Raw genomic sequence first — 22,084 nt, 5'->3', positions numbered from 1 at the left:
GTTCCTTTCAATGACTTCACAACCTCATTCATGAGGAAAACCTTTGCTGTCACTCCGCTCTCCGCTAAACAATCTGTTGATCTGGAAAAGTCTCGCTTCTCATGAATTATAAGTGAATAATAAAAATAAAGGGATGAAGAAATGAAGGGACTGTATTGTCCATGATTAGTCAACTTGATCTCCCTTGTCAGTGTTGCTTCTTACATCCCTAATGTCTTTCACGACCAGCTCACAGCTTCTTTGATCACAGCAGCACAACTTCGTCGAGCCTCTATAAGCTTCCAGAAACTGTACAGGACCACACAGTGTCTATATTGTGTTAAAGCGACATTGCTATGTGGATTATAAGTTCATCATCAAGCTGGTTAACATTTTCAGGAACGAATAAATGAATGAATAAATAAATATATAATAATAATAATAATAATAATAATAATAATAATAATAAAACCCCTTTTTTCATGATGGCTCACGTGCGCAGAGACGTTGTCGGTTCAGTATTTCACTTGTAATGTGACATCCCGAAGGGGCCAAGGAAGCCCACGGGCAGGTAGAGAAAGGCAGTTGAATGAAATCTGCATAAGCGTTGCAGAGACTCACACACCGACACGCGCACGCCCGCGCGCTCCTCTCTCGTAAAGGGGCGTGTGTGTGTGGCTAGCAAGGGACTCAAACCCTCTGCATTTGCATCAGTGGAGGAGCCGAGAGCGGTGGCGCACGGAGAGAGACGGACGGGAAACAAGTTGAATTAAACCAATAAGGACTTTTATTTTTATTCTGTAGATTTTTTTTTATCCCACCTCTCTCACTGAAGAATTTTCAACACTGTTCCTCTACACGCTGGTCGTATTGCAGTTTGGACCGCGCGTGAATGAGAGCTAAACAGCCCGGGAGACCCAGAGACATCCGCGGCGAAGGGACCGTCTGTACGCGGAGAGGGGAGAGTGTCTCCGGGTGTCGGCTGTGCGCCTTTGCGCGGTTTGGATTGGACTGCGGTGCGATTCTTCCACGGCGTGTAGCCCAGGGAGGAGTTTTTTTTTTCTTTTTTCGTGGGGGGAGGATACGTTGGCTTGCTTCTTTTGGAAGCTCGGGAGAAGATTTGGTGTCATTTTAATAGGATTTGGGGGAAGCCTATCGGATCCTACACTCCGCTCCACTCGTGTTGAAAGTGGAGAGGGGAGGGTTGGATGCCTGCAGGTTTGCGAGTCCTGAAGAAGCAGGTGAATGCAGCTTTTTTTTCTTTTCTTTTTTTTGTAAATGTATTTAACTTGTGTGAGAGACTGAAAGGAATCTTCTGCTTTGAGTCCACTTAATGTAATACAGTTTTTACACATTTGGCTGATATGACCATCTTATTATCTTACCGTCGATTTTATTGTTATTCATACACTGGCTTGCTTTCTTTTAATGCAGGAATTTAGAGTAGAGCATGCTGTGTTTGCTGAGGTTCGTTCCTTTTTGTGCAGTGTGACCCAGTAAGGGCAGCCTTGAGTAACCGACTCGAGGCTACACCGTAATTTATGCTTTAATTGATTTCTTTTTAAATTTTCAGGGTGCCAGCTAAATGGTGTCACTGATGTGGGGTGGTTATTAAGAACAGTAGCGTTACATAGCTCCTGGTGGATAAAAGGCATGCAAATAAAATAATAATAATAAAATCAAAATAAAAGAAAGATGGAAACACTTTGTAGAGAGAAAAAATAGGCCCACGATAAGCACTTCGATGTAAATTGGCTTACATCTGAGCTCTGTTTTCTGTGTTTTTTAGGACTTGCACCCACAAAGGGGAACTTGGGATGAAAAGATCAGGTTTATCCGTTGGTTTATCACATAAAGGCATCGGTCCCACACACAAGCTAATGACCACATCCCGGGGAAATGCCCTCTACAATACAGCCTAAAATCCAGGCTTGAGTGGTAGCTTGTCCTCCAGGAGTAGCATTCTGCTGCTGCTGCTGTTGTTTATGGCGAGATCTCAGATAGTTGCGGGGGGGGGTAGTGTTGTGTCGCTACGTTTTGCATTAATGTCAGACTGCTTGTTGTCACAGAGAGCGGAAGAGAGCGTGAGTGAGTAAAAGGGAGAGAGAGAGCAAGAGAGAGAGAGTAGTGTCACTTAACGGACCGCTGGTGCTCTGACACTCAGTGTGCCGCTCTCCTTACTTATAAAGACGCGACGCCTCTCAGACATAGGTTGGCTATTTGTAATCAAGCCAATCACCAACCTCTCCCATTCTCTACTCTAAGCCTATTGAAGCAAAGCGGGTCACAATTTGGGGGAAAGGGGTGTACCCGTGCCTTCGGAGTCTTAATTGTGTCAGATAAGGCGCTTTTAGACACTTTTGGGGAATGTCCAGTGCGCACGGAGGCGACACGCTTTCATAGTCTGCTCACCTCTCACGTTTGTGCTGTTTTGTTTTTTGTGCACTCCACAGACAAGGATTACATCCTGCCCGGGCACCTTCTGAAGGGCCAAGGACGCAAAAGACAGGGCTGGAGTGGCTGATTCTTCGTCCGCCTTGCGCTCTGGCTTCTTTTGGAGAGGATATGGCAAGGTCGGCACTGGAGAGTGGAGAGCAGACGGCGCAGGCGAGAGGAAACCGGAGCTGAATGACAGGATGCCAGCGACCTGAGCCCGCACTCAGATCACTCCTAACTTCGTTAAGAGACACTTCAGCTTTATTTGTTGGACAGAGTGGAGAGAAGAATACTTTCCCTTGAGGAAAAAAACATCTTCTGGAGGAGTTTATTTTCAGAGGATTTTTGTTTTTGTTTTTTATATCTATATACACGTAATTTTATTTTTTTTTCCTGGTGATAAAACAAGGATGCATTGTGGATTAGTCTTTATCCTGTTTATGGGAATCCTCTCGGTGGCCAAGGCTTTCAAAAACGGTAGGTGTGACATCTGATCTCTCTATAAATACAGATTTTATGTACACTGCAAAGCTACTAATCCCGGTGTTTTTTCTAAAGATTAGCCCTCGCTGATCTCCGGGCAAACTCACAAGGCGCTCACCTGCTCATTCTACCAACGCCTAAAGAAAACCCCTCTGATATTATTTCCACACAGACTTAGTAAAGTGACTTCACTGACACTTATCTGTAGCCTTCGTTAAAACCGTTTTTACTGCTATATGATTTCACTTGTATTTATGGGATCTCTTTGATATTCCTGTTGTCCAGCGCGTTAGGGTTGTTACCTTGTTTCCGTTCAAATATTTTCTACCAAATTCCATTAAAATACTCCTGAATACTTGCTTTCTTTGCAGATATTTTTTAAAAGACTTAATTCCAACAATTAAGCAGTTTTTAAACCAATTCAACTACTTTTTTTAGGGCACCCGGGTTCTTGTGCTCCTGGTAAAGAATTTCTAAGTCAGGATGAAGTTCAAAAAGTCAGCCCAAACGCTCGGCTTGCACAACTTTCCCGGTTTCTATTCTCGGAGGTTCTGTTTCACTTCAGCTTTTATTTTCCGCTGTGAAAGACTTCGGAGGGGGAATGCGTTAGGAAAGCACACATGAGCTTTTATAACACAGAAATAAAAGCAAAAGGAACTTTGTTTTTTAACGAGGGGGTACTTTTATATGCAAGATTAAAGGAGAATGACTGCAAATAATAAAAATAAATAAACAGTAAATAATAAAAGGGCGTCTTCTTGTTCGGTCCTTTGTGTTATATGGATCAGTCAGCAAAGGCTTATCATTTTCCCCTCGTAATGTGTGGCAGTGTAATTTAAGCGTGTGCATGTCACAGCATGAAATTAACGACTAAGTGAATTTCACTCGCTCGTTACTGATAATTTTCCATCACTGCGTTATTCTGCTGTTGACTAACCCTCACTGCAGAGTCGCAATCTGGTAAAAGATGATTATTTTTTCCACTCTACAGATAGATAAGCATGTTTGCAACATCTCGCAGAGCAGCGGTCTGGTTTTGTGGAACAACATTTTCGCTCCACGCTTACACCAAAACGTTATTTATAAGAAGAAGATGATTTGTCTACAGTGTGTTGTGTATGAAAGAAATGGTCTTGTAAAGCTCGCTGTAGTAGTCCAAACTATTGTGTTTCTCTGAGCTGCCAGTGATGTATCACTCTCGTTTGTTTCCGTATCCTTTAAGAACTTTTCTCTTTTATTTTCTCTCCCCTCCCCGCTCCAGATAAATGTGGAGGCAACATCAGAATCTCAACCGCCAACTACCTCACTTCGCCCGGATACCCCACGTCTTATCCCCCTTCTCAGAGATGCGTGTGGGTGATCTCGGCGCCTGGTCCTCACCAGCGGATCCTCATCAACTTCAATCCGCATTTTGATCTGGAGGACAGGGAGTGCAAGTACGTGCACCGCGCTTCTTCTCTATGAAAAACACATGTGCAAATACAAACGCTCGTTCATTCAGGCAGATTTTGTCCCCGGGGGCCCCAATTTGATCGAAAGATAGGGAATTAAAAAAAACAAAACAGTGAGACCTCTGCCAAAAACAGTAAATGTGTGCTTTCATTCTGTTGGCGGTGGAAGAAGCACCTACAGATTTATGTTTATTTATATTTGATGTACAGGCACTGTTACAGTGCTGTCTATAACGCCAGTCTGAATCCCACTCCTCCTCTCCCCTCATGTCTATTGCTCATGAAACTGCGCCATCTAGTGTCGGAGGTGGGTTCAGTGAAAACTGTGTTATTGTAATCCAGGTCTGGCACTACATAGGGGAGTAGGAATGTCTCGCTCCTGCCATTTGGTTTTGGAATGTCCTTGATTTTCATCTTTGTGGAGTGAAGTCACCAGCATTTAATACTGATTTGAACTGCTGTGTTTCTGCAGAAGACAGAGCGAGGGGAAGGGGGAAGTGGAGGGGATTGAAGAGGCCAAAACCTCAGCAGAGGCATTTAATTGCGGCTACTTTCTGCACTGCATGAAAAAAAGAATGTCTATTAAAAGTGTCTGAGCAGTAAACCAGTGACTCGAAATCCAATTACTTTCTAAACAAAGAAAGAAAAAGAAGCGATTGCATTAAAAACAGCTTGTTTTAATTAGACAACCACTTTAATAAAGTCAGAACAAAGTGAAATTATCTGGCTGACATGGGATTTTTTAAAATTTACTTTCACTAGTGCCCCTCCACCTCACCCCAAACTTACTGAAAGCACTCTTTTAAGGTGGCGCTCTCAGCGACGGTTACTTACCGATCCTTATTTGACCTGTAAGCTGTGAGCTGTTGCATCCAGCAAAAAGGCTAAGCTGTTTTCAGATAGATAGTTTAAGCCGATGAAACCAGAGACAGACAGTCTGGGTGAGTGTGGGTGCCCTGAGGTGAGCCTTGCCTGGGTAGACTGCCTCAGTCTGATTGTGTGTGATGTGGTGTTTTGTGTGTATGTGTGTGTGTGTGTGCACGTGTGTCGGTGCCTCTGCCCTGTCTCTGTCTCAGCTGTTTGTTTACGCTGCAGGGCTCCAGAGAGTAGAGGGCTTTGCTGGATCCTGTTACTGTATCTGCGCTCCACCCAAAACCTGGACCCTACACTTTCTTTTGTGCTCCTTGAATTGGCCCCAGTGTATACGCTTGCAGGCTTCTTTTATTTATTTATTTATTTATTTTAATCCCAGATTTAAATCCCACTTTAGCCTTTCTTTACTGCTGACAGGGGTTTAGTGCAGATGCTGGTGTCCTTTGGAGTGTGGGTGCTCCTTTGACACTTCTTTTGGGTTCGATTTCAGCACCAGGGAGGCCATTAAGCTGTCTGAGGTCCTTAGTTAGAAACTGAGAGTGAGGAAGGGACTGGAGTAGGAGTAGGGGCAGCAGTGACAATGCTTATGTTAATCAAATTAGTCAGGAATGAATTTCCTGTGTCTAAACACATGCAGCAAGGAGAATAGAGTTGCTGTGGGAGCAAGGAAGGTTTTTTTTTTTTGAAAGGAGGGAGGACATTGAGCTTAGTGAGCCACTGATGTGTCATTTGCAAATTAGCACTGCTCTTTCATTTAGCAGCCACAAATTTGGTGGTTTCCAGTTAACCGGTCGCTCATACATTTGCTGCTTCTGATTTTCTTTTGCTTCTCATTACGTTTGAAGAAGACTCAGTCTGCAGTGGTTAGGAGGCTATAACCTGCTTGTCCTGAGGAGAAAGAAAAAATTAACAGATGACTTGAGTCATTCTCTGATTCATGTGGGCCTCACAGAGATTGCACCTGAAAATGGGGTCAGCCTAACCCACAGCTTTTTTCCTATTTTTAACCCGGTGTGCCGTTTCATTTTTAATGCTGTTAATGGAGTGGTTTTCATGGGACTTTGCTTCTACTTCGTAACATATTCTACACAGACACACACACACACACACACACACACACACACACACACACACTCCACTCCACCCTCCTTAATTTCAAAACTATGGCACTGTGCAACGTGAAGGCTGATTGCTGGCCTAATAGCTGACATGGCAATGTCCATGGGTAACTTGATTATAAGTGAGGGAACATAAGTGACTCATGTATCTGCAGACAGTAGTTGGGTTGGGTGCGATTTGTGTTGAGCCATCAGAGCCCCTCTTGGAGCCCCACTCACCAAGTCAACCCTTTACATAATGGAAACTGATGAGAGCCCAGAATGGCTTCCTTATCTGATGGACCTGCAGAGTGGGTGGAGGTGGAGGCGGTGGGGTTACAATGCATGCTTCAGTGCACTGCCTTGCAATCTAATTAGTGGGCAAATGGAACACACATGCACCACATGTTCTCCAACATGGGTCTTATCAGCAAACTAAACAAGAAGCACTCAAAGTGGTGCTCCTGGAAAAGAAAAGAAAAACAGCCTTCCCTGTGAGTGGAGCCTGGCTGCCGTGCTGCTGCTGCTGTTGTTGCACGTGCTCGCTCCCCTTGACAGGTTTGTTTGGGGAAGTGCAGGGGCCTGTATCCTGCGAGCTGGAGGAGGAAAACACTTCATCACGGAGATAAGGCGACTAAGTGAGCCCTGCGATTCTGAATGCAGAACGTGTTTACCTTTCACGCACCGTTGTAGACTTTCACAGAGTGGAGTTTTTCATGGGGGCGGGGGTTGGGGGGAGCTGGAGCTGCCCTCACTTGCCTCACGCAGCTAATGAAGTTTGAGGCAAAGGCGCAGCCCGCATCAAGGCAAATATTTGAAGTCAATTCGATCTGAAAGTCGTCGGAATGAGCGAGCTTAGCCGGAGTGAAAAGCTGGAGTAAACAGATATGCTTTCGCTCCGCGCACCTATTCTCTCTCTTTATTCACGGTTATCTGATAAGGCCTGTCAGGCTCATCTGGCTCCACTAGCTCTGTCGTGGGGAGGTATAAGTGGAGATGGATCTAAAGAAGCGATGGGAAGGTTTTATATTTGATTAACAGACTCGTGTCATCATCATCATCATCATCACCCCTCGAGGAGGGGAGCCAACTTTCTCGAGATATGATGTACTCCTGACAACATTATGAATCATTGATAGCATTGGATTTGCTGACCAAACCAAAAAAAAGCAAGAAAACAAACCCCCTCCAAAAAAGCTCTTCTGTCTTCAGCTCACTGAGAGCTCCCTTGCAGTTTGTAAGCTAGTCGAAGTCATGCTAGAACAGAGAGAGGGATAAAAACGAGAAGGAGACACAGCCTCCTCTTTCTTTGCCTTTCCCTGGTATTTTCCTGAGACCTTGCTGAAATTCCAACGTGCAGAGTAGCATGAGGAGGGGTTCAGATGACACATATTACAGGATGGTACTAAGCGGAGGAGATATTCAAGGAATGCCTTCTCGAGCAGCTCTTTGTGCGTGAGATCGAAAACATCCCACCTCAACACAAAGTTCAAAAGTCATCGAGCTCCCCCTCAAATCTTCAGGTGCCTGTAAGCTTGGAAAAGTTTCCTTTTTTAATTATAATTTTCTCCTTTTTCTGTCCTTATGCCCCTTTGCTGCAGTCTCCTACTGAGTCCCCCCCAGCCCAGCCCACCCCTGACAACACACACACACACACACACACACACACACACACACACACACACACACACACACACACACACCTGCTTGGCCTGCTGTTATGTCCCTTTTATAATAGGCATCCTACCCCTTGTGGCATGGGGACCAAGTCAGAGCTCCAGAGGTGACAGGAACTTGAGGAAGTGGGGGGTGGGGGTATTAACTGACCCTGTAACCATGGCTCTTTCTTTGTCATGTGGAATCCCACTAACTCCACTCAACATGGGCACAGTGTCCAACAAAGGTGACTGCCACCTGTTTCTAGGAAGTGAGAGTGGAGGACAGAAGGGGATTTAGGGACAAGATCCTCTTGGCCACTTTCCCTAATTCCCTTGTTACCATTCCAGCCTTAATAGCACACAGCAGCTACAGTATAAAGACCAGCAGAGCTTCACGGCTGGTGGTGGTGGGGGACAAGGGCTCCTCCCTTAATCTTAGCTGCTGCTTGCTTGTTTTGATTACCCACCTCACAATCACTCTGTAACTTATCTTGCAGCTGCAGGCGAGGCGCAAAAAATGGATGTGGCATATGCCAAGGCACAAGCCTGCACAGAGGGCCACTACATGAGAGGAATGCTTCTATTTTCTATACAAGTTGTACTATGATTTCCTCATTAAAAAACAAACAAACATAACATTTACTAGATTCGTACTTAATTCTGATGCTCACATGAAAATGGATGGAAAAAATACAAAGTTATCATAGCACGAAAAATCAAATCTTATGAGATCCAAAACACACATGCATTGCTTTTCCCCGCGTGGTCTCTGGAAGAGGGCTGCAACACCTTGAAACAACCAGCCCTTGTGTTGGTGCTTGAGTGTCGCAGTCCCTGAAGCTGTTCTGCTGTTTTTCCAGCATTGTTGCTTTCATTTTCCCCTGAGCACCAGTGTCTTTTGTGCAGGGAAAGACTTCAGTTAAGCAAATACAAAAAGTTAGTTAAAAAAAACAACAACAAAACGCTGCTCTGACACTACAGCTCATACGTGCAACAAGTGTTGCTTATTCTTCTCAAAACTGGCTGTGCAAGGTAACTGCAGGCAAAGGACCACAGGTGGACTGTTTGTTTAGTAGCCGTCAGAGGAAAATAATTAAAACGGGAAAAAAAAAACAGGAATGCAACAGAAATGTTCTGTTGGCAGGTGGTGATGTGGTGGTGGCGGTGGTAACTCTGAAAGGAGGCGCTGTGATCCACAGTGCTGCCAGTTGGGTCTCTAAATTGACATGGATTATTAGAGATACTTACAGCCTGTTAGAGGGCATTTATTTCTGCTGTCACTCTGTTCTTTATGTGTGTGTTTTTTTTAAGTGCATGTCACTGAAGCATCCATGCTGGGGTGGGGTGGGGTGGGGGTAGGGGAGGTCAAATTGGCACCGTGAAATCGGCGCTGCAAAATGGAGTGCGTAGGGCGACACCGCTTCTTTTAACTAGCGGCTTTGACAAAGGCAGCTCAAATTGTGCACCTGATATTCTCTGCAACAACAGACTCCTACAGCTCATAACAATGGAAATCAAATGAGAGGCGAAATTACATTGAAACACTGCGCCTTAGGAAAAAAAAAAAAAAGCTTGTCAGCAGCATCTCAAAGAGCAGGCAATCCACTTTGAATGTGTCTTGTTTGGACTTCACTGTAATTATACGGAGCCTTATTTTGCCAGCAAGGATTCAAAAAAAGAACTTCCCCAGACGAGTGTTCTCGGTGCAAAAAACGCAACTCTTAATGAGGCAGGTGAGCCTTTAAAGCAAAAAGCAAATGAAAGCCGCAGTTAATTAACAGGAGGGCAGAGCAGAACAGACAGCAGACAGAGATGTTGCATCAGAAAACCACTGACCTTCACTCTCATTACTCTCTTTCTTCCCCTTCTTCATCTCTCTTAAACATGGAGGGCTTACTCCCCAGCTAATGAGCGGGATTAAAGTAGGTCTGGGCACATGTGTGCTCGCACATGTATGCGTGTGCGAGCGAGTGAGAGTGACCGTGGGGTTCAGGGTCTTTTTTTTCATCCACCGGTGAAGTGTTTCACCTTGGCAGCAGCTTGGAAGGGCAGTCTGATTGAAAAGCTTTCTGGCCGTGGCATCTGCCATCCTCCCTGCTGCTCTGTCACCACGTTGATTCATGCACAACAACCTAACCACAACCGGGAGGTGAGCCACTCTGCCTCACAGCAGGAGGCAGGTCCACTTCACGGCAGAGGAGAAGGGGAGAAAGGAGGGATGAGGGAAGGAGGGAGGGAAGGGAAAGAGGGGGGGGGGGAAGGGAGACGACAAGCTCCGGGCTCATGAACAAACCTCCAGATTTCAAGTCAGCAGTCACATATCTGTGACAGCACAAAAGCATCAGCGTCTCACATGTCTGCCCGTTTTGTTTGTCATCTCAGTGTGGGAGTGAGCTCCTTGTGTTTGCCAGGGTCTACTATCCCTAAGCTGCTCCTGGCACACTGCTCAGCTCTTTCTTTCTTCTTTCCAACCCAGTACAAGCTTCCCCTATATGGAAGTTTCTTGTGGAGTGGAGCTGCGGCCCACACAGCTTAGATATGTCAGCCTTATGCTTTTTTTTCAACCTCTTTATCCAAAACAGATTGTAAGAAAAAAAGGGAGCCGAATAGAGCGACTCCTGATTACAGGAGAACATTTGGTAATCTCGGCTCTCTACATCTATTAACTGTAAGAAAATGTAAGAAAAAGAGGAGAAAAGGAAGGAGAGGAGGCCCTTTAGTTGAATAGACGAGGGACTTCTAGACGCTTTAATGCTGCGTGGCCGGGCTTGTCAGACACGTTTCACTCAGTGGTCTAACCTTGAAAGGGGGCCCGTGATTTTGATTGATGTGGCCTGCTCAGCTTGTTTGTTGTCCTAACGCCACGGTGCGTACAGATCCACAAGGAGCAGCAGGTGGGAGGGGGTGGTCTCGGCGACCACAGGGCTCTCTATTCAGACAATCAAGCCAAAGTCTCCAGAGGGGGTTCTCTTAAGGTAAAGTTTGTTTGCAGTGGGTGAGAGGGTAGGTAGGTAGGTAGGTAGGAAATAGGAAGCCAAGGGCCCCCAGATAGATCCCTGGGGTCATTTTCGGTCACTGTGTTTGCGCCACAGTGGGTTGTTGGCTCTCTGGTGGTTCTTCACCACTCAACTCAGCGTGATTCGGCGAGGGCAGCAAGCAGACAGTGATTGATGGGGCGGTACCCCACTGCTCCCTGATTGAGTTAGAGCCACTCACAATCCCTCGCTTTGTTTGCTCTTTGCTTGATCTCCCCTCACTAAATTGGCAAGAGTAGTTGTGGTCTTTCTTTCTTTTTTTTATTATGACCACTATTACATTTTTTTCCTCACAAGTGTATTTCTTTTGTTAGCTGGTGGTAATTGTAAAAACGGCCTTTATATCTGGCCTAGCAGCAATCATTTGTGGTGTTATCTCAGTAGGGTAGCACTATAAGTAATATAAGTAGCTGGGGTGTCTGGCGCTAGCATGACCCTCGCTCATGAGGGGATAACCAACCAGGAGGCCCCTCTCTTATACGTATGTCTATCACCCGCAGGCTTTACCAGAAAGCAGGGGGAAATAATGCAGCTAATCCAGCTCGACGGTAACGTTCAATTGTCAGGCAAGTAAATGGAGGACTCACCTTGCCCTCCAAATGTTGGCAGAAGCTGGCCGGTCATCAGCACTTAAATCAGCTCTGCAATGCCAAGAATTCAGCCTCTCTGCCCATCGCCACGTAAGAGATGCACTGCTTGGCGTGTGGCCCTCACAGCACGGCCCGGTTGGCTTTCAGAGTGCTGCATCGTTGGAAAATCTGACTTCTTTGCACAATCTGGGAACAATGCAGTTGTCAAAGTGAAATAAAGTACGAGGATTTAAACATTAGCTTTTCCATCCAAGGGCTGGTTTACATTAAAAGGAAACTGCCCCGAATCTGGCATCGCCTGATCTCCTCACTGTGCAAACATATGTCCCAACCGTAGAAACACTTCCCTCATTTATTTTCTTCCTCTTCTCACTTCCTTCCTCTTCCTGTTAACATTCAGAAATTCAGGTTGTGCTGTCTCGAGTCTGAGGTCAGGTGTAGTTTGTTCTTTTTTTAATCGGTCGCTCATACCGAAGAGGACACAGTCCCAGTCCTCCACGGGGGAGGGGGAATGTTCACATGTTCACAGTTCTGTCCTGCTCCCAGCCAAATGACTAGATGTCCAGCCAGATGACCGGGTCATGAAGTACCCTGCCCAGACTGCTCTCTGACCCACTCCAGGGAGGACAGAGAATGGGAAGAGGAGGGAGATTGTCAGTGGGGATGGATGGGCTATTTAATTGAATAATTCCCGGTGCAGTTATTATTACTATTGCCCTCAAGCATCCTAAGCATTGCTGAGCCATGTGTAAGAACTCACGCCACTGACCTTTTTACTGGATTCGTGCTGGCACCTGTATCAGCTGTTTGCATGCTTTGCTTTTCTCTTTTCTGGCTTGTCCTCCACTCCCTCTATCACCAACTGAACTTCTCTATCTCCCCTCAGCTGTTTCCTCTTAACACAACCAACACCTTCACCCCACCCACGCCGCACTCTTTCTCCCCTTCCTGTCCATTGTGGAGAGGCAAGAGAGTTTTGAACAGCACCCGAAGGCTTTACCTCTAGCTGACCTCAAACTCAGCTCCCCTCCTCCCTTCCTTTCCTCCTTTTTTTAACTCTCCTTGTCAGGTTCCTCCTGCCTCTTCTTTGAAAGCAGCATGCTCATTACTCGACAGGGAGCGCTGCTATAAGCAGATAGATGATTACCTCTGTAGATGCTGCTGGATGTTGGTTCTGCTTCTGTTTTTTTCTTGTCAGGCCATAAAAGCTGAAGCAAAGAAGAGCTCACATAGCTGATTTTTGTCCTATGTGAAGTTCAGTGGGTCACTAGCACAAAGTTGTTTACAATTATCTCCTTCTTTTTTTGAATGCTCTTCTTTTCACATGGTTCCAGCAAGCCTGACCCCAATCATGTACTGTACATCCTACACATCCAGTCATGAACAGGATATCTAGTAATACTTTGTCCTCTAACAAGCACCCTAACCCATACCCCAAACCACACACACACACACACACACACACACACACACACATACTGGTAAAGGTGAATTGGAAGGACAATTTTTTCAAACAAGATTTTTGCAACACTAAACGGACCCCCCTTTCCGCTTGTGCTAGATAGATGAAGTGCATCTTTAAAAATCCCATTTGAGTTGTACAACACAAATCTCACTTCAAAATTGTGAAAAACACACCAGAACTCAAAATATAAGAACCTGACAACATGGTGTAATAAGAGGACAACACTAATTAGGTAACTTGGCTCCTCCCCCTGACATGAACAGTAATTGTCAGGGCTAACTTTATTAACAGGACAAAGGCCATACACATACACAAACATGTATTTTGTGTGTATTAAAAGGGCAACAGGTGAATAAAAGGAACAAATTGAGTGCATTTTACAAAAACAGGATTGTTTTGTTAACAGAAATGAAAATAACTGGCAATATAAAATTATATGTCCTCTTAGATCAGATGCACTAAAACAGTGTCAACAAAATGAATTTACCAATCTTCTAATAGTAAAATTCTAAAATAAATGAGAAACCAAAACATACAAAATATCTTTTGTAACTCCTCCAAGAAGTACTTTGGAGTTATGTAGACTCCTCTACATAGGATTTTCTTTTTTCTTCAACGACACGCCCCGATTCCTCACAAAATCTCTGATGTTTTGAATAGAACGACCAGCCAGAGCAGGATCTTCTGCAGTTTTGCATTGCTGGCATTCGATAATAGTGGCCAGTTTTCCTTTTTTGATATGTTCGCCAAAATAATTCATTATCGCAGCAACCTCCGTGGGAGACCAAGGATGCTTTTTGACCCTCCTTGCATTTTCCAGAGAAGCTAGAAGCAGAAAAAAATAAATGTAAACAAACTACTTTTTAAACAATTTTTAAATTAAAGGGGACGTATTATGCTCAATTGTGTGAGTTGACATGGTTGTAGGATGCAAAAATATAATGGCGATAATCGGCTTCCTTCAAATAAGCCGAAGAATTGAGTTCTGCACGCACTAGTTTTACAGCCCTGCTAAGAACAGTTAGTGTTTAGTCTACACAGCCCAAAGACGGCCTTTGCATTGTCCACGAGGACAGGTGCTGAGGCTGTGATTATGCTGGATTGTGCAAAATACACTACCTGGGACCTAAAAGAGCTCCTTTTTTAGTTGTTGAAAACCTACACTTAAGGAGTCGGGAGGCAATTCATAACCAAATATACATACAAAAGCAACAAAAAAAAGTGGGTTTTGCATAATATGTCCCCTTTAAGGTGAATTTGTTGTAACAGTGTTTCTTTGGTATAAATCCTGTAATGCTGACTGTTTAAATACTTATTACAATGGATGAATACATTTATTTAAATGTAAAATTCTGAAAGGTAGCCCACATTAAGTCAGAATTCCAATAAATAGCTATGGCAAATCACTATGGATGGAGAGCATTTTATTCCACACACCGTTATACAACAAAAAACATGTATAGCATGATATTGTAATAATTTGAAATGTATAACATATACTCAAACATTTCATATATAACTGTCTGACTCAAATGTTTATTTAAAAACAAGGGTGGACCCTGCCTGACCATGAGGTGGGCCTTCAGGTTTTTTCAGTGAACATAATTTTCTTCAAGACGTTCAGGTTACAGCCCACAATTAGCCAAACCAGCCCAAATTTTCCAATATTATCCAGATTCTGCCTATGGGAATAAGATGATGTTCAGAGTATGGAGATAATGTAGAAGCCCAATGGTTGAGGAATCCTCAAAATTAAAAACCCAAATCATAATATGTTCTCATTGCTTTGTTTATTAATTGTTTTGGTGCATTGCTGTTTTGAAAATGATAAGTATTTAAATGTATTACAGATTAAAACAGGCATAGGAAAAGTAATTTAAACATTTATCCCATTACTTAATACAAGGTATTGTTCCACATTGAATGTGATTTATGTTTTACCTTACCAAGTAGGTTAATATAATTGTCTAACCAAGTTGTAGAATTATGGTACGGTCCCTGGCAGAAAGATGAGCATAGTCACCATACTGGCTTGGGTGGTGTGGATAACTGGGTTCAAAAATGCATGAAGTTTACATTTGTGCTTAAGTGACTTTTGTATGCATGTCACCATTTACCAGATTGTTCATTTGTTTTCTTCTTACTGCTTGGCTTCATCTCCTTGTTTAGTATTCTGTTGGGTTCAATGACCTTACCCGCTCCATTTTTACTTTGTGCTGAAAAACAAAACAAAACAGTAAGCATATATTTGTTGTATTAAATCGCTTATAATGTAATGTCAAATGCTCCTGAATGTGGTCAAGCAACTAATGGACCTTGAAATCTTGAATATGGTTTCTAAGATAAATCCAGAGTCGCAACTATGACTTTTAGTTTAAGGTGACACATGTGAATGTGGAATATGGCTAGAGCTATTACAGCTGATATTAAAAGATACAAGGCTGAATTTTTCTCCAAACAAGACTCCGGTGTAGTGATGGGATTTCCGGCTCTTTTTAGAGATCCGGCTCTCTCGGCTCGGCTCACTAAAAAGAGCCGGCTCTTTCGGCTCCCGAACCGGCTCTTCAGGTTATTTTGTTGCTTTCATTCATTTATTATTAACAACAATATAAAATTATGCACAAAATGAATTACTAATGTTTAAAAACGTGTTTTCTATGTATATATGTTCATTATATAAATCTGCTTTTATTTATTCACTCCACATAAAATTTAAAAAATAAATTATAAAATACAAAAACCTACCATTTACAATTTAACTTTTAAAATTTAAACTTTAAATTTAAAAATACCAAGTGCCCAGTGCTCAGCTCAGTGGGTAGACACACTGGCAGCTTCACTTATATCACACTTAATTCACTGTGTTTTATCTTCCCATCGCACTGATGAGTGGACAGTTTTCAGGTGCCCGTGCACCGGCTCTATATGATATCCTTTTCTTGCAGACTCTACACTCTGCCTATGTATTGTCAGTAAAATTTAAATGGTTCTAGATTTTGCTTCTTTTCTTGGTGTCACTCATTTTCTTTACTCCACCTTTCTAATGTGACGACATTGTCTCTTGTTGTTGCTCCCGGCTCTCTTTCTCTCTCTCTCCCTGCTGCTCTTTTCGTGTGCTACTGCTGTTGCGAGTGTAACTACCGCCCCTAGCTCCTCCCTCTGCTCAGAGGCGGGAGGGGTGCAAACGCAAGGCTCTGTTTGCGCCCCTCCCGTCTCTACTCAGCGCAAACACAAGGCTGACGTGCAGCGAAAAAAGTGAGAGAGAGGGCAAGAGAAAGTAAAAAAAAAAAATCCACGGCTCCCAATAAGGAGCCGGCTCGCATCGTTCACTTCAAAGAACCAGCTCTAAGAGCCATTTCGTTCGCGAACGACCCATCACTACTCCGGTGACTGGTCAACTTTCCACTCACCACTGATTTACTGTAGAAAGAGGATGAGAGCGTAGAGGGAATACTTCAGAAGCGCAAACCAGGTAAATAAAGAGTAGTAGATCAGCCCTCCACACACCAACTATTTTCATCTCTCTTGATTAATCTCATCTCCTTCTGTCTCCTGCAGGGCAGCTTCCTTTCTAACATCCTTCAACAAACCTTCCTCACTGTCCCTTGTTTGCACATGCCCAACACAACCTCAACCTGGCCAATGTAGAACAATGTAGACATTTTTTCCAACATGTGCAGTCCCAATGATATTGTTCTTCCTAATCCTATCCATTCTCTCCACCCTCAAAAAGAATCCCAGCATCTTTGCTTTCCCCAAACTCACCTCCAAGAACTGCAATCTATTAAGAACTCTGCTGCCCCCTTACTCTACTGCACTCACTCTAGAGACTATATCACCACATCCTAAAAAGAACATTACTGGCTGCACACTGACTATAGTATTGAGTGCAAACTCCTAATCAACTTTTAAGCCTTCAACAACCTCGCCCCCGCCACCCTGAGGGATTGTCTTTACTGTCACTCTCCCACAACACTGCTAACACTAACCTCCTTACCCCCATCATCAAAATCATAAATCTGAGGGTACAATCCTTTGCCACTGCTAATTGCACCCTCTGGAACTTCCTCTGCTCATTAGATTCTCTCTAGAACTTTAAATCACAGCTCAAAATCACCTGTTCAAACTAGCATTTCCTACCTGACCATCCTCCAAAACTGACCTTTCTATTCTGTTGAGCTGGTCTTTAGAAAGATCCTTGACTTTCTTTAAATTACCATTTGGACAAAGGTAAAAATCACTGGAAAAATGATAGTAATGAATTATCTTTTTTTTTTTTACATAAAGATAGCAAAGATAGCAAAAGTGTCTAGGAAGTAGTTACAAAGGTAAAAGCTTCAATAAATGATGACAAACACATACCTGGAGGTTCCTTGACAACTTTCTTCATCATTCTAGTATCTATAGAATCTGTAATAAAGTCTATTAGTCATGTGATTTCATAAATTGAACAAAGTTGAGACTAATCACATTGTACTTACCAATCTGTGGATATACAAGATTTCCTTCATTGACCTCACGCTCCGCTCCGACCTCCTCACGCTCCGCTCCGACCTCCTCACGCTCCGCTCCGACCTCCTCACGCTCCGCTCCGACCTCCTCACGCTCCGCTCCGACCTCCTCACGCTCCGCTCCGACCTCCTCACGCTCCGCTCCGACCTCCTCACGCTCCGCTCCGACCTCACTTTCTTCACTTGAATCTGTCAACTGTAGGTTATCTAACAAAATAAAAGATTGTCTTAATGAATTATAAGGTTATAGTGCAGGAAACGTGTATAATTCTTAACCTTAACACCACTTTACCTTCGATTTCAATCTCTTCAAGTGTTTTGCCTTGAAGGCTTTTGAGAGACCCTTTCTCCATGGCAATCAGTAGTTTGGATATTTTGGCAAGCTGGGTAGTAGCCTCTGGAAGTCTATAATATTCGCGATGAACACGAATATCATGACCTAGGAAGTTGGCAACTTGGTCTAACTCGTGATTCTTGAGGTTTAAGATCTGAGACAAAGTTGCGACATGTTTGCGCAACTGCGTTGAACGTAGGTGTTCAGGGTTTTCAGCCCCACATTCAGTCGCATAAATCCTCAAACAGTCCTGTCCTCTGTAGGGAGTCAGACAATGAGGTCTGGCAAACAGGAATATGTTTTCTGCCAGAACACCACAGTCTTGTCTTTTCTCTGTCAGCCGTGTTATGGCATTCACCATGTCTGGTGAAAGTAGCACTGCAACCTTGCGTCCTCGTTTACCCCTCAATTCTACACGACTGAAGTGTTGACAAAGGTAAAGTTCAAATTTTGTCAGTCCAATTGCAACATCCTTGTGCAGGGTACTAGTGTCTCTCTCCTGGAAGCCATTCAGTGTCATCTTTGAAATTTCTCCCCCTCTTCTCCTGTTAAATAGTATTACATTTGCCATGGTAGCTTTACAAAGTTCACTGTATGATTTTGGTGAACTATGCTCTTCCAAGTCCTTCAGTGCTTGTTCTGTAGTCTTCTCCAGATGTCTATGAAGACGCTGAACATCTTCTGTGAAAGGAAGTGTGGAAGGCTTGTTGAAGTGCCGCTCGTTTAGTGTGGTTAATGCAGTATGGGAGATGAGTTCTGACCACTTTGTAGCATAAAGGGTTTTGAAACTCTGGGTTGACTTTATCAGTGCACTGTCTTCTGCCATCAGTGCTCTGCAATGTATAATATCACAGACTTTCTGCAGTGAGTGTCCCAACTTTAAAGCAAGGCTTGGAGTCGAGTAGCAGTTCTTTTCTTCATCATACCCACACACCTTCTTAACAGCTTTGATAACCACATTGAAATTTGCAGGTCTTACAGCATCCTCAAAAGTGTGTATTGAGCATTCTTTCCGAAGTGTGAGCAGAAGTCTTCCACATTCTCGGAGTGTCTGGCGAATGTAGTCAAATTTGGTGGGATCTTTCCCATGTTTGTTAAAGAATGATTGAGCAAGCTGAAGAATAGAGAAGTCACTTCGCACAGTAGAAGTTATTTCATCATCTTTCATGACAGCTAATATCTTCCAAACACCGGGGGAAACTTGCTGACACAGAGCTGACTCACTCATACAGGCCAGGGACAAGACCTTTTTTCGTCCCCCCTCTGAATTGGCCTCCACTGGTTTTGAAGAACATTTACGAACATGTCTCCAAAGATCTCTTTTAAGATATAATGCCTCGCAATAAATGCAGTGAATATAGTCTTTTCCTTTGTAGGGTTTTTTTGATGTGCGTCTGGTTTTTAATGATCCAATCCCACTTGCGATGACCTCCGAGTTATGTCTGTGGTTTCCTTTGTTTCGCAGCTTAGAAAGCATTTTCAAACGGTCTTTGGACTTCTTGGGAAGACTTAAAACTCGAGCAACATCTGCATGTGATTTCTCATGAGTTTTTAAATGACGTGTAAACTTTGTCTGTAGTTTTCCACAAATGTAGCAGTATGTTTTGTTTCTTAGTGAGGAGGATGTTTTTAAGGAATCTTCAGCCGTAGTATTAGAGTCATCAACAATGCCTTCAGCATCAGACTTTTCTGCTGTGGCAATAACCCCTGATACGTCGAGCTGTCTTGTGCCAATTCCATCTTCAGATATTGATTCGGCATCTTCTGAAATTCTTTGTCCTACTCTCTCTAAAAAACTTTCTAGGCGAGGTCTTTTCGTTTTGCAAGCAGATTGACTGCTGGAGATCTCAGAGTTCTGTACTTGTTTGCAACTTATATTTAAAGGCTCTGATTTGTTGTCCCATGAGCTGTCTGAGTCAGCTATAGAATCTGGCACATATTCCTCTTCTGATGAAGCCCCCTCACTTGAACCATCTTCACTAAAGACCTAATAACAATCAAAAACACAAAGTAAGACTTTGTTTACCTTACATATTTTACTGAGAAGAATTCTGCAAAAACACTTACCTCTGGAAGAGGTTCAGTGAGGTTCACCTTGTGGCTAACATAACATCTTTTGTGCCAGGACTGGTAGCAAACTAGACAGAGAAAAATTAAGTTAATAAAAGAAAGGTAGTTAAAGCCGCTTTCCCCAATTTAAAAAAACAGGCTAGATGGAAGCATAAACACAGTCAAGAAGGCTCCCCCCTCCCATTGGATATTATCCATAGGCCACACCCCCTGGTGTGCTTTGCTGCTAAACAGGCCAGTGCATAGTGTGGTGGAGCCATGTTAATGTAGAATTTAAGGAGTCAGGAAAGACTGTTCTATCGTTTTTCTGGACTGAGCCATGTTATTGGCTGATGGTTTTAGACAAATGCAACAGAACCACTTCATTTTTTTTTTCTTTAATCTCCAAACAACATTTATAGCTATGCTTTGTTAAAATGTTGTTATGAACATGAAAAAAAAATATGTTAAGCTAACTTGTTTTTGCAAATTGGGTATAGCAGCTTTAATAATGACATGGTAAGTAAATATGTAAAAAGTGCAGATGTAAAAGGTTCATTATGAACATATATCATATTTACTTATGGATTAGTTTTTATAGTGTTCCTTATGGATCATATTTAAGATATTCTAATGTACCCAACCTTCCATAATTAAATAATTACCTTCACATCTCACACCACTCCATTTCAGAGGCGAAAAAGGTCCTCCACATGCAAAACATTTTTCTAAACTTGACATTTCGTCAGGGACTAGATCATGATCGCAGTCCTGTTTGGTAAAAAAAAACAAAAAAAAAAAAAACAGTGTAATCAAAAACAAAATTCATACTTTTGTGATGTAAAATATCACAACCAAATAGTTGTTTTGGTTCCTCTTTAAAAAGGAGTTAAGGACGGAAGAAAAAAAAAACAGGTTCAAGTGTTACTAAAACTATTAAATCAATTTTTGTAACTTTTGCAATGCAAAATTTAAAGGGAAAAATACCTGCTGTATATAGATCAATTTTCAAAACAATTTGTTCTTCTAGGTTTTATATTATGGTATATATTACAAAACCACAATGAAAAGAAAATTCATTGTGGACCCACAACACCCAAAAAAGATTAGACTTACAATTTGTTCTTTCTGAAATGAGAAGATGTGTCCAAAGTTTTGACTGGGAGTGTAAAAAAGTATAATTAAATCATGAAGTCATGAATCCATCAAGACATAACGGATGGCCTTTACACAACAATGTTACATAAATGTGCTTAGCATTAACAGGAAAGAGTTTAGCGATTGTTTCGGTTGTATTTACATGCTCCTTCCTATAGTAAGCTTCATTCTTGCTCCTTGATCAGCTGAAATTCAAATATGCGATCTAACTACATCAGAGTTCATTTCAACCAAGCCGAGAACTACGTCTTTATGCAAACCAGATTTAGGGTTGGGGTTTCATACTTCCTGTTTCAAATCTCAGTCCTCCTAATGCGTGCATCTTACTTGGTCAAGATAACCAAGGACCCACATACCTCAATACTGCCTAATAACTAGCACCTCAGTCTACAACTAAAACAATCTGACACTGAAACTCCAATTTACCTTTGTTGCGTCGTTAGGAGAGGAACTGGCTGCATTCTCATCCACAGCCTGAGATGCCACCATGTTGGATTTCTAAGGAAGAAGCATGAATAATGAATGGCAGTCTTTGGGTCTAGCCAAGATGAATACAGTCCTCCTAATGTCTGGACCTGTCCAGTTGAGTAATACACAGGACCCGTGTGTGTATGCACAATTGCCAGAGTAACTCTCATTGATCTGAATTCATTTCTAAACTCAGTCCTCCTAATGTCTGGACCTGTCCAGTTGAGTAATACACAGGACCCGTGTGTGTGGGCGCACTTGTAGGTAGAACTCAGTTGTTTATACTTCCTGTTTCAAATCTCAGTCCTCCTAATGCGTGCATCTTACTTGGTCAAGATAACCAAGGACCCACATACCTCAATACTGCCTAATAACTAGCACCTCAGTCTACAACTAAAACAATCTGACACTGAAACTCCAATTTACCTTTGTTGTGTCGTTAGGAGAGGAACTGGCTGCATTCTCATCCACAGCCTGAGATGGCACCATGTTGGATT

The 22,084-nt window shown here is 42.9% G+C and overlaps 2 protein-coding genes and 1 long non-coding RNA gene across 4 annotated transcripts in view; 1 reads left to right on the top strand and 2 right to left on the bottom strand.

The window, feature by feature from the left end:
* The first annotated feature begins 678 nt into the window (after positions 1–678).
* The window catches only part of nrp1a (neuropilin 1a), an 82,772-nt gene continuing 61,366 nt past the window's right edge, over positions 679–22,084 (top strand). For both annotated transcript variants that reach the window (XM_085286308.1, XM_085286307.1), the window contains exons 1-3: positions 679–1,220; positions 2,433–2,892; positions 4,160–4,334. In XM_085286308.1, coding sequence (XP_085142434.1) covers positions 2,826–2,892; positions 4,160–4,334 — 242 coding nt within the window. In that variant the 5' untranslated portion in view covers positions 679–1,220; positions 2,433–2,825. The remainder of the gene's footprint in view (positions 1,221–2,432; positions 2,893–4,159; positions 4,335–22,084) is intronic.
* Positions 12,942–19,883, bottom strand: LOC146566718 (uncharacterized). Its single transcript, XM_085286311.1, has 5 exons — positions 17,871–19,883; positions 17,549–17,785; positions 17,430–17,477; positions 15,185–15,283; positions 12,942–13,892 (listed from the first exon to the last, which is right to left on the bottom strand). Exons 1-5 carry the CDS (start codon positions 19,387–19,389, stop codon positions 13,657–13,659), a joined length of 2,139 nt encoding a protein of 712 aa, XP_085142437.1. The 5' UTR covers positions 19,390–19,883; the 3' UTR covers positions 12,942–13,656.
* LOC146566717 (uncharacterized) lies at positions 20,001–21,997 on the bottom strand. The gene is made up of 3 exons (XR_014893824.1): positions 21,546–21,997; positions 20,627–20,732; positions 20,001–20,050 (listed from the first exon to the last, which is right to left on the bottom strand). It is a non-coding gene; the product is annotated as an uncharacterized LOC146566717 (long non-coding RNA).

This window comes from Mchenga conophoros, linkage group LG9 (genome assembly GCF_057382185.1).
Source record: "Mchenga conophoros isolate Kocher_MC1m ecotype Shallow Benthic linkage group LG9, M_conophoros_male_GT1.1, whole genome shotgun sequence".
Taxonomy (NCBI): Eukaryota; Metazoa; Chordata; class Actinopteri; order Cichliformes; family Cichlidae; genus Mchenga; species Mchenga conophoros.
This window is presented reverse-complemented; position numbering and strand designations above follow the sequence as displayed.